This window comes from Mus pahari, chromosome 17 (genome assembly GCF_900095145.1).
Source record: "Mus pahari chromosome 17, PAHARI_EIJ_v1.1, whole genome shotgun sequence".
In the NCBI taxonomy this organism is placed as follows: domain Eukaryota; kingdom Metazoa; phylum Chordata; class Mammalia; order Rodentia; family Muridae; genus Mus; species Mus pahari.
Window position 1 is genome coordinate 2,656,650 of NC_034606.1, and position 12,858 is coordinate 2,669,507.

Genomic DNA, 12,858 nt, shown 5'->3' on the forward strand with positions numbered 1-12,858 from the left:
GAGAGAGAGAGAGAGAGAGAGAGAGAGAGAGAGAGAGAGAGTATTAAGTTTTACACTAAAGAGTAACTATTGAAGTAGAGTTAAATCTATGTACTATAATGACTAAGTACTTCTAACAAGGGTTTTTTGATCAAGGTTTGTCTAGTATCTGTTTTTCTATTAGCTTACTTAACCTGTTGTTAAAATTTTAGATGTGTCTCATGGGCAAGGCTGTAACTGCAATGACTTAAACTTGATGGTTTTATGATTTAAGTGGAATCTATGAATCATTTATACTTATTCTGATTAGTTTGTTACCAGGAAAATCAGGTTCACTTTCTGGGATCTTTTCTGGGTTGTTCACTTTTAACAAAAGAATTTAAAGATGAACCCAGAATGGAGAGTACGAAAGAAAAACAAGGTAGGCAAGCTGTCAGTCCCAGCAGCATCTATGTGGAGGGAGACGACAGAGATGAAAAGAAAAAATTACAGCTTCTGTGTTGGGGGCAGAGAAAGCCACCATGTTTAGCAGTGGAGCTCACAAGATGCTGTATGGCAGAAGTGGGGGCTTCAGATTAATAGTGAGAACCTCACGGTGTCCTGGCAAGCATACTTGGGCTTTTGAGTAGTATACAAAAGGAAGGAAAAATTATACTTTTCTCAACTCAGAAAAGTGGGCAGCCTTAGAAATGCTGCCTAGAGGGAGTTGCCTTAGCAGCCATGGTAAGGGTGGGACTTCTAGGATGGAAGTGCATTATCTCATTAGGATTACCTTTCCTCCCAGCGCTTCTGCATTCTGTTCAGGAAAGTCAGGTTTTCCTGAATGTGGGCTCCTGGCCCGGTGATTGACAAGCCCTGTTGAATTAAGTCTTATGGAATGATACAATGGCATATAATGTTTTATGCTTTAGATCGATCAGACTAGTATGTCTCTCTTCCCTTGGATAGAGGTATCTGCTTCTTTTAATTTATCAGGAGACCTATACAGAAGCAGTTATATGCTTTCTTTTCTTGTGGTATTGGGAAAAACAAGTGTCGGATCCAAAGCAGACACTAAGGGTACCTCCTCCAGGGCCTGCAAGGCTGCCAGTTCCCCATCCCAGCTCCTTAATGAGATTTTATGTTCTCTCATTCTTTGTATTATCTCCCTAAACGTCCACGGAGGGTTTAAAAGGGTCTCTTCCCTCGGCTGACTATGTATCTGAACCCTGTTTCAACTGTGAGTTGCCTTCATTTCTTCTCTTTTCATGTACAATCACTTCTGTCATGTTATCTGATTGGGTTTTAAATTCAAGTGATTCTATCTTTACTTGTAGTTCTGCAGTTCTAATACTTTCATTCTTGGCCACACACTGGGGATATTCCCATCTTAAGAAGCCAGGTTTCTCTTTTTTTCTTACTGGTCATTCTATCATTTATATTTCTTTTTTTTTCTTTTTATTTTATTAGATATTTTCTTTATTTACATTTCAAATGTTATCTCCCTTTTCTAGTTTCCCCTCCAAAAACCCCTATCCCTCCCCCTGCTCCCCAACCCATCCACTCCTGCTTCCTGGTCCTGACCTTCCCCTATACTGGAGCATAGAACCTTCACAGGACCTACTGCCTCTCCTCCCATTGATGACCGACTAGGCCATCCTCTGCTACATATGCAGCTAGAGCCATAAGTCCCACCATGTGTTTTCTTTGGTTGGTGGTTTAGTCCCAGGGAGCTGTGGGAATACTGGTTAGTTCATATTGTTGTTCCTCCTATGGGGCTGCAAACCCCTTCAACTCCTTGGGTCCTTTCTCTAGCTCCTTCATTGAGGACCCTGTGCTCCGTCCAATGAATGGCTGTGAGCATCTACTTCTGTATTTGTAAGGTACTGGCAGGACCTCTCAGGAGACAGCTATATCAGGCTCCTGTCAGCAAGCACTTGTTGCCATCTACAATAGTGTCTGGGTTTGGTGATTGTATATGGGATGGATCACCAGGTGGAGCAGCCATGTTTCTTACCACTTGGCTCTGTGTTGGTGAATTCTTTTTTTTTTTTTTTTCCATTTTTTTATTAGGTATTTACTTCATTTACATTTCAAATGCTATCCCGAAAGTCCCCTATACCCGCCCCCCACCCCTGCTCCCCTACCCACCCACTCACACTTCTTGGCCCTGGTGTTTCCCTGTACTGGGGCATATAAAGTTTGCAAGGCCAAGGGGCCTCTCTTACCAATGATGGCGAATAGGCCATCTTCTGCTATATATGCGGCTAGAGACCCGAGCTCCGGGGGTGCTGGTTAGTTCATATTGTTGTGTGTTGGTGAATTCTAAGGCCCTGGTTGTTCTTCCTATTCCTGCTGGACCCTGAGTACTGCGTGACTGATAACATTTGTATCTTTGTGGCTCATTTTACTGGAACCCTCAGCTGGGAGAAAGTCTTTAAATTGAAGTTGAGTCCCATTCAGGAAAATTTGTTTTAGCTTTTGCCTCCTTCAGATTAACCTAGTTTATTAACTAATTCGAGCATTCATCTTGATTGTCAAATTAGGGCGAACATGACTATGACAGTATAGTATAGCAAATAACCATAGAATATGTTTACCTTTTTCACTGCCTTCTCAGGAAAGCCTTAAACTTAGGAATTCTTCGAGATCCTGGATCAGAAATTGAAGACAGACAGTACCAAATAGACCTGCAGTCCATCAATATCGGCACTGCCCAGTGGGATCAACTCAAACCAGAGAAAGGCAGTGGCTCAGGAGGAGTGCCAACAGAGAGTGAGAGGAACTCTCAAAACCCAGCCCTGGAGTGGAACATGGCCAGCAGGTAGGAAAGGCCTGGGAAATGGCTTACACTTCTAATCTCATTATTAGGGCAGTTGGTACTCTTAACAAGCCCAACCCAGATATTTTTGTATTGGTACTGCTTTTCATTACACACATGAATCCATTTTGTAACTATAGCTGTTTTGTTTTGTTCTTATAAAGAACTCAAAATGGTTATTCCTGGATATCCGAGATAATATAAATTAGGCACACATAAAAAGGGTAAATCCGGGCTGGTGAGATGGCTCAGCTGTTAAGAGCACTGTCTGCTCTTCTGAAGGTCCTGAGTTCGATCCCAGCAACCACATGGTGGCTCACAACCACCTGTAATGAGATCTGACGCCCTCTTCTGGTGTGTCTGAAGACAGATACAGTGTACTTACATATAATAAATAAATAAATCTTAAAAAAAATAAAAAAAGGGTAAATCCTACTATTTTCCATGTTCTAGGGAGATCTCTGCGACTTTCAGCATGCTCTTGCAAGGCTAGGCAGTTGCTCTTCTTCTGTCTGAGATAGGCTGGCGCTTTTGTAGCCTTAGGCCCCAGGTCTAGGTCAGCAGTTCACTGTCTGTCACCAACCTCTGCGGACACTTGGGGTTCTGGTTCCTTTGTAATCTTGAACACTGTACATTACCTGCCACAAAACTGACGGGCTTGGTAACCACTGTTCCTTCAGCATTTCTTTTGCCCTCCTGTGATTCGTCTTTGACAATAATTAATTTATAAAATTTTAAATTGCTTTTTTTTTTAAAGTTCATCATTACTTCGTGTTTGTCAGTGATAGCGCAGAAGAAAAGCCCTCACAGTACAGATGGCTGCTGTTTTGATGTGATTTCCTTTTTCCTTTTCTATTTAGTGTCACTGATGTAACTCATCACATAAGTGAGGAAAAGTAAAATGATGGGGACAAGTATACTTTCTTTCCCACAGTGCTTCAGAGTTTGTAGCCACTTGGTTTGCTGCCATGGCTTCCATTTGAAGTCATTGTAAAGCAGCTCGCTTCAGCACTCCTCTCCAGAGCGCGTCACGTTTTGTGTTTCTCACATTTGTCATTTTATGGAATTTGAGCAATTAGACTGTAATTATGGTGTCTCTTAGGATCTAAATCTCTCCTCTGTAGTCACAGATTTTAATGTTTCTTCCTGTTGCTCTCTACTTACCAGATCTCTTAATTCTTTAAAATTGACTTTCTTGAAATCCAATACTTATGTGTCACAGAACCAGATGATCCAATTTGCTTTTTTGGCACATACCATATAAAGCACTGCCCACTGGAAGTTTAACAAAAGATATTAGTGCTCTCTAGGCTATCCTGAATAGTTTTTTTTTTTTTTTAAGATATAGAAAGACTTGTACTTTATATTTTCACATGAGGTATAAGTTATGCCAATTTTCTGCTTTCTAATTTATCATTTTATCATAAGGGACTAATAAAGTTGTATTTATAGAGAATGTTAAATTAATATTAAAGGAAATTTAGAGGTGTGGCTTCTAGTCTAACATAAACATACTGATGTATTAGTTCATAAAATGAAAACTAAAACTGCAGAGTCGCATGGAATATGTGTGCCAGAAGTTGTATTTCTCAGTGGTGGTGTTAGTTTCACCTTCGGCCATGTAGGGAGTACCTCCTTCGAATTTCTAGCAAATGTGGGTATCAAGCACAGATTGCTGAGCAAAGCTGGAAATGTATAAAGTAGAATGAAAAGAGGCCAGAAGCTGCAATGGAGGTGATGTGCTGCCGGCCAGGTTCTGGAGGTGGTGTTTCTCCTGGAGGTACAGTCCAGTCATGAGCTCTGGTTCCTCACTCCTGTTATAAGACTGAGAAGGAGCTTTCCGGTTTACAAACTTGTTTGGGAACGCATTCACTTTCACATACAACAGCTATTCAGTAGACAAAGGCTTTAATATCCAGATTATTAATCATAAACTGAAATGGATCTTTGAGGTTAAAGTAAAGAGAGTTTAAGAGCTGAGCACCATGTCTCATGTCTATAATCCCAGGACTTGGGAGGCAGAGGCAGAGAAGCAGAGAGGCAGAGGGGCAGAGGGGCAGAGGGGCAGAGAGACTTAGGGGTAGAGAGGCAGAGGGGCAGAGGGGCAGAGGGGCAGAGGCAGGTGGATCACTGCAAGCTCACTGTCAGGCTTATCTTACAAAGGAAATTCCAAGCAAGCCAGACCTACATAGGGAGACTTGGGAGAATTTGTTTGGGGGCAAGGGGAGATGGTCTTTGTCAAATTGAACGCAGTATATTAAAAATAGGAAGTTAAAATTATTCTGAAAAATAGATCATTGATAGTAACAAAAGAGATAAGAAACTTTGCAAGAACAAATAGAGTTATAAACAGAAAATGTAATAAGAACTAGGATGACATTGTTAGGAAATTGCTTAAGTTCATTTGAATTTCTCAGAGGTTCTTTTCTGTGGCAGTTTTTTGAGACCTTACAGAACTGAAGGAACTGACTGTAAAAACCATATAGACACTCTCAAAACAATGGTGAGACTTTGCTTGTGTGTTTGTAGTACAGACTTGAACAAAAGGAATGTTATCCTTCAAAAACAGCAAGTGAAGAATAGTTTTCTATTTTCATTTTTTAATGAATAACAATTTTTGCCTTATCTTTTTAGCATACAGCATCATCAAGAAAGGAGAGCAATTTTGACACCCATCTTGACAGATTTTTCTGTACGAATAACTGGAGCACCTGCCATCATTTTCACCAAAATAGTCTCCCAAGAAAGTCTGCATATGGAGGTTAGAACGGAAGAACTTAGACTCCAATGTAGCCGAGTAATGGGGTGATTCTTCTCTGTATGTTACCGTTTCAGTGCTTCATCCTCTACTACATCACAGTAGTTTATTCCTAATGACAATCACCATCAAGACTTAGAAATACTGAGTCCTCTACTGCTCTTGGTAACCCTGTCAGGTCAGGTGACTCTTAGTAACTGAATGTTCCCAGTGAGGAAGCTGAGGCACAGCTCCCATTGGCTACCTGATCTGAAAGAATCATTTTATTGCATTTGTGTTTACTAAATAAAAATTTTAATTGAGTTATGAGTATTTTCAGCTCACCATGCATCTAATAGCTTATAATCTATTGTTAAGTGAAAAATGATATATGTAATAATTTAAAACAATAGGAAGCTTATATTCCTTCTCTAAATTTTTGAAAAATAATTTTTGTATAATCTCATTTGAGGTTTATAATATTCATATGGCAAAAGTTAGGCCTACTTTAGTTTCTTTTTTAATTAATTTTTCATTTAAAAGTTTTTCATACAATATATTTTAATCATTTTTTTTCTTCCCCAACTCATTCCAGATTCTCCTCACCTCTCTGTTCACCCACCTTCATCTTCATCTTCATGTTTTCCTTCCCTCCCTGCCCCCAAACAAACAAGAAACCAGTGTGGCATAATGTCCCACGCCTTTAATCCCAGCACTTAGGAGGCAGAGGCAGGTGGATCTCTTAAGTTTGAGGCCATCCTGCTCTACATAGTAAGTTCCAGGACAGTGAGACTTGTCTCAAAAACAAAATAACAACAAAAGAAGGAAGGAAGGAAGGAAGGAAGGAGAAAGGAAGAAAAGAAAACCTTTTTTTAAAAAATCATGAAATCACACACAAAAACACATTAACCATGAAGTCTTTATGGGGGAGGGGACAGCTACCCTAGGCATGATGCTCAGCCTAGACTGATTCCTGTGTCCACTGACACTCCAGTGGAAAAAAATCCATTTCTTTTTCCCTATAAGAATCAGCTGAAAATAGCTTTTGGATTAGGGACAAGCCTTTGTGTCCACTTCCCTTTTCCATCTTGTGGCTGTGGTCACAGGTTCTGGCCTGTGTATACATCCTGTTGTGCTGGAAGGTACGGTTTCATTGGTATCTTCCACCACCTCTTAGAATCTTTCTGCCTCCTATTCCTCAGAGATCCCAGAACCTTTAGCTGGGGAGGGGTTTGATGTAGACATCCCATTTGGGGATAAGTTTGCCAAAGTCTCTTACTCACTAAACATCGTTTAATTGTGAGGTTTTGTGTTGATTGCTGTCTTCTTGAAGAAGCCTCAGTGATGAGGGTAGAGGGGTACTGCAGCTGCGGCGGGCTCCATGTACAGGTGTCATCTGGGGGGAGTCACCAAAGAGTGGAGATGGTCTGGAAAGAAAGGCTGAGAAGGGCAGCAGGGAAGAACCAAGAGACCCTGGGTCTTCACCAAGAGACTAAGTTCCTATAGGATAGAGGAGGACGAGGAGAAGGAGCTAGTTTGGTTTCCTTATAACCCTAAAAGTTGTGTAAGGAGTAAGTCTTATAGCTGGTTTCTTAGTAATATAACTGGTGTAGACTTTACACAACACCTTATGAGGTATACACCCAAACTGAAAATGAGGCATGATTCACATACATGAACACATTAGAAAACTGTTTAACTTCTTGTTTTATATTTGGTTCAATAAATTTAAATATTAGGTCTAGCCATGTAGTACCCATGTAGTGTACTTGCCTGCTATGTGGGAAGCTATGAGTTTGACCACCAAAACTATCACAAAATAAAAGACGAGTAAATAACCAACAAGAAGAAACAAAATAAACAAAACCACAAAATCTCTTTGAATGAAGAACTTCTTGTCTAGAAATATTCCTTTCTTATATTCTTAAGAACTTGTCATCACAAAGAAATGATAATAAAAATATCTCAAAATGCTAATATAATTCTATCCCAGCTTTATTAACTGGTAATTTGGTTTGAAGGCCTTAGTAACAATTCCTCGTTGTCAGGTGAACAGGCCAGGACGCATTCCATAATGCTCTGTGTACAGCCTGGGCTCACCGCACACTGGTTTTCCTATCAGCTGGCTGCCTTGTACTTTTTTCAGTTGTGTGGAAGAAGTGCCCCGGTCCCCCTGCACACTGTTCTAGACAGGAAACTGTCGGGCAGATGGTTACAGCAGGAGCAGGAGTAGAACATACCCTGTCACTGTGTCTACTTAAGTCTACGCACTGCCTTTCATACTGGTCAGCACTAGATTAGGATTGCTCATCCTCTAATTATAGGACATGTTACTAATTCAACTATCATTTTTATAGAAATGTTTATAACTGTGAGTCGTTATAATGAGAAGATACTTATAAACCATTTTCTTCTCCTTTTTCATCATGACTTGGGAAATAAAATAAATATAATAAATATGGGAAATTTGTGAAAGAAATTTTATGAGGAAAATAGTCATGCCAGACATGCTGTTCTTTATGGCTTTGTTAAAAGCAGCTCTAAACTGTCTGGTGTGTATGAGGGCCAGCTATAGTATCCTTAAGTCTGTTCTTTTATGACCTGAATAAGGAGTAATTGGAGGCGTTTGAACAGTCCATATGAGGCAGGATTTGTGCTCATTAACTGAAGCTCTACATTAATTTTTCTTTTGTTCACCTCCTCTGAGTGGTTTCTAATGGTAAATGTTCAAGTGACACAGTTATGAAGAACAGCTCCCATTAAGTGACCGACATCTGCCTCTTGCTGCCAAGGTTCTGGCAGTTAAAGAAGAGAAATTAGTGTTGATATCTTTTGCTTCAGCCTTTTACTTTGTTATAAATCATTTATTGTAGACTTTGACTAATGTTTATATTACGGTGTTTCTAATTTTAACTGCCTACCTTTAGCATCCTGTTTTCAGATGTTAGCGTTGAAGGCCACTGTAATCATGGAGGGGGAGGTACTCCTGATGGGGAGCCAGAACTCTGCTGTAGGGCTTGCTGTATAAGAGATTCTCAGTAGCTGTTAGTACATTTCCTGCAAAATTGCACCACTAATTACATATAAAAACAATACCAGTAGTTCAAAGTATGAAAATAAAAACAAATGGATCTGAAAAGGGGAAACTTTGCTAGTGTTCCTTGACACCTGTCTTGCACACAGCCTGGTGGGGAATTCACCACTGAACTGTTTGCAGCTGTGCTTGTGAGCGTTGCTTTCCTCATCAATATGTGTACTTGAGTCCCTCGAGAGTTAGAAAGTGCAAGTATCCAATAACAATGATAAACCATCTGAGGACTATTGTTGTCAAATTTTCTATTAATCCTATCCCTTCCCTCCCCCGTTTAGGAGATTCTAGTGTGTGGCCATTCCTTGGAAGTGAACATAACCACAAACCTGGACTTCTTCCTAAGTGTGGCTCAGGTTCAACTCTTACATCAGTTAATAGTAGCAAATATGAGTGGATTGGAGCCATCAACCAAGGCCACAGAGGTAACTATTACCTGGTGTCTATTCTTATTGCATTTTTACAAACTTTACAAAGGACACTTAACTAAATGCTTTCTGTTAACTAGCCTGCATTAACTTTTTGTCCATAAACTGTTTTAGATTGATGTCTTATGTTTTTAGTTTGTGTAGTCTCTTTTCCTCTTGTCATGCAACCTCAACAAATCACTGTAGACTGACTTAAGAAAATGTTAGGAATAAGATTTTGTTTCTAAAGTGTGCTGTGAGAAAGAACCCTGGTGTCATTGTCAATTACTCAGTTACATCCATGGATAGGGCCTTTAACTTTGTAAGCATTCTGTAGTAGCATCCTCAAGGAATAATCCCGAAAGCATTCTCTGAGTTTGGTGGTCAGTGACCTTGATCATAGGTTGAATGCTTACTTAGAATTTCAGTTTTGTTCTGAAGTTGGCTTGTTGGAAGGCTCAGAATGCCTCGCATAGAATCAGGTGCTCACAGCAGGGCTGGGGTGTGCTTGTTAGATTTTCCCCAGACAGCTTTTCTCTGCTTTTTGTTCCCATACTTCTTTACTCAAGTCTGTAAAGGAGAATGAATCTTCTGTGAGAAACTGTATGTGGAAGAGTGAGCTCTTCTTCCAGTGAGCGACATGCAACCTTTCTGTGCACATTTGCTCACAGATCTTCAGGCAAATTCTAGTAATCCTGTGAGAAACCTGTGCTCACTGCCCGTTGGATAGGTGAGACTTTGGGGTTGAAAAGGAGAACCAACCTGCCTGAGGTACAGAGTGAGGTACCTCAGAGTTGAACTACAGCTGCTCAAATCAGCTCACATCCTGCCTGTCAGAAATCATACGCTGACTGTACTCTCCACGTGGACTTCATTTAAAAACACAAAAATAAACAAACAAGACTAAGTTCAGTGTGAAAAGTTGTGATGTCTCTACCCTGACCATCTTCTACCTCCCATAATTTGTTCATTCAGTAATGACTTTAAAATGACTATAAATTTATATAGCATCCCAAATGTCTTCCAGTATATTTAAAGAAAATACATAAAAATATAATTATCTGACATAAAAATGAACAAATTAAAAATATTCCCTATGTATTTTTTGATGGTCCTGAAGCAAGTGAGGATGGACAAGAGAATTCTATATTTCCATGTTACTTATACATATTTTTGTTGTTGTTGACTCCTTAAAGAAATCTAAGTCACAGATTTTGGGGGGAAATTCATGCATCCTAACAACAGTGTTAAATCTTTATCTTCCTGCTTGCCTCTTAGTAAGTACAGGTGTTAGCAGATACCTAGCACCTAGAATTCATTACCACTGTGACAATGACTTGAGCACTCCTCACATGCTCATCAAGTCGACGCCAGTGACAGCTGTTTGTAAGGTGCTTGTGCGGTTCTTTCTTCCTTTTTGATGGTCATTTGGAAGTATGGGCTCGATGATTCTTTAAAAATGGTGAGCTTTATACTCTGTGGCATTAATAACAAAGCATAATTTGGTGTCACCCCTATCCCTAAAAAAGTATTTGTATGAGCATTAATTCTGAACAGATTCCAGTCATGAGTTATTGACATAAACCACATTAGAATTGTCATGAGTATAAATATATTTTAGTTATGCTAATACTCTAATGAATCAAGCTATAGTTCAAAAGGGCTAATTTATCTTATATCTTATAATATATATTACTTTTTTAATTCCTAATTTGAACCTAGTTGTTGATGGAGAATTGGGGGCAAAGATATATGTTTGTTTAAATGTGTATCCTAACCTAAACAACTATTATTTCATATTAGTGATAAATTAATGATAAAGACAAGAAAGATGCCTGATGTTGACCTATGGCCTCCATGTAGGTATGTGATGGAGTAAGGCCTGTCTCTAGAAACATTGATTTGTACTCTGATTTTTCACCGTCCCTCTCAACATGGCTACTGATTTGTGACTCCCAGAATATGCTGTTTGTCGTTTTCTTGTTTTTTTTAATTAGTCAACATATTTGCATTTAATCTTAACTGCAGATTTAAACTTTTACCACATTGGTGAAATCATTGGTTTTTATTCTTTTTTTTTTTTAATCCTTTTCTACAGTCCAGATTTTATCCCCCTCCCAGTCCACCTTCTGACTCTTCCACATCCCATACCTCCTCTACCCCGCCACCCCCAGTCTTCACAAGGATGTTCCCACTCCCCACCTCCTACCCCACCAGGCCTCCCTACTCTCTGGGGCCTCCAGTCTCTTGAGGGTTAGATGTAACTTCTCTCACTGAGTCCAGACCCGGCAAGTCCTCTGCTGTATATGTGTTGGGGGGGAGGGGTCTCATATCAGCTGGTGTATGCAGCTTAGTTGGTGGCCCAGTGTCTGAGCAATCTCCGAGTCCAGGTTAGTTGAGCCTGCTTGGTACTCCTACAGGGTTGCCCTCCTCTTCAGCTTCTTCCAGCTTTTCCCTAATTCAAACACAGGGGTCAGCAGCTTCTGTCCATTGGTTGGGTGAAAATAATCTGGATCTAAGCCTTTCAGCTGCTTGTTGGTTATTTCAGAAGGCCATCATGATAGGCCTCTTTTTGTGAGCACACCATAGCCTATGTAATACTGTCAGGTCTTGGGGCCTCCCCTAGAGCTGGATCCTACTTTGGGACTGTCGCTGGACCTCCTTTTCTTCAGGCTCTTCTCCATTTTTGTCCCTGCAATTCTTTCAGACAGGAACAATTATGTGTCAGAGTTTTGACTGTAGGATACCAATCCCAACCCTCCACTTGATGCCCTGTCTATGTGCTGGAGGTGGGCTCTACAAGTTCCCTCTCCCCACTATAGGGCATTTCATCTAAGGTCCCTCCCTTTGAGTCCTGAGAGTCTCTCACCTCCCAGGTCTCTGGTGCATTCTGGAGGGTCCCCTCATCTCCTACTTCCTGAGATTGCCTGTTCCCATTCCTTCTGCTGACCCTCAGGACTTCAGTCCTGTTACCCCCACCCAATACCTGATCAAGTTCCCCTATTTCCCTCCCTGTCCCCTTTCTCACCCATTTCCCTCCCTCCCTCCCCTCTCCTGCGATTGCTTTCTTCTTCCTTCCAAGTGGGATTGAAGCATTTTTAAGTAATATTTTCTTGTTTATGCCCGAGAGTCTTAGAGGGTGGTTAGGAGAAATAAATATTACCATAGTGCCTTCTATATTATAAATTGTTTTGATTCCATAAATGGCCTACATATCTGAACATGGATGTTAATAACACTATCTAGCATCTGCAATCAGTTTCAGCAACCCTTGGAAGAGACTGTCCTTTGTCACCTAGCTCACTGCCACAGTACACCATCCTCTTGTGTCTTCACCTCTGAGAACATGACACTGTAGAATACTTCTACAGTTGGCATTCTATTTAGGTTCTCAGGTCCCAGTTCCCTCTTATGCCTTAATAGTGAACCCAAATGTACAATTCTGTTTTCTTTCCCAAATAATGCTCTACTACTCAGCCTTGATTTCTTCCCTAGTAATTAGCTTGTCTGTGATATTGATTGACACAACCACTTTACTTTTCAAAGGTTTTACCTTATTGGAAAATGGAATTGTTGATATTGAGACCCAATTATATGAACGTTTTTATCAGTGATAAAATAATATACAATCAGAATTAGTAAGGAAGCTTACTTATTGATGACTTACAGATGATTAAATACATCTGTAGTAAATTTGTGGAAGTCATTAAAGTGATGTAAATAGACTCAAGTCCCTTCCGCACAGCACCAGGTCACCTAGGGCTCAGATTCAGCGGACACCCCCAAAGTCCCTAGCAGACTGCCCAAGCAATTTTAGGATTACTGGTGAGTGGAACACAACAGCTGC

The 12,858-nt window shown here is 40.3% G+C and overlaps 1 protein-coding gene across 5 annotated transcripts in view; it reads left to right on the forward strand.

Moving 5' to 3' along the window:
* The window catches only part of Vps13b (vacuolar protein sorting 13 homolog B), a 529,582-nt gene that overhangs the window by 267,939 nt on the left and 248,785 nt on the right, over nt 1-12,858 (forward strand). For 4 of the 5 annotated variants that reach the window (XM_021217240.2, XM_029548110.1, XM_029548111.1 and 1 more), the window contains exons 31-33: nt 2,579-2,782; nt 5,414-5,540; nt 8,886-9,029. In XM_021217240.2, coding sequence (XP_021072899.1) covers nt 2,579-2,782; nt 5,414-5,540; nt 8,886-9,029 — 475 coding nt within the window. Of the gene's footprint in view, nt 1-2,578; nt 2,783-5,413; nt 5,541-8,885; nt 9,030-12,858 lie in introns of those variants that run through there. The other variant, XR_003845462.1, reaches the window with a different exon arrangement.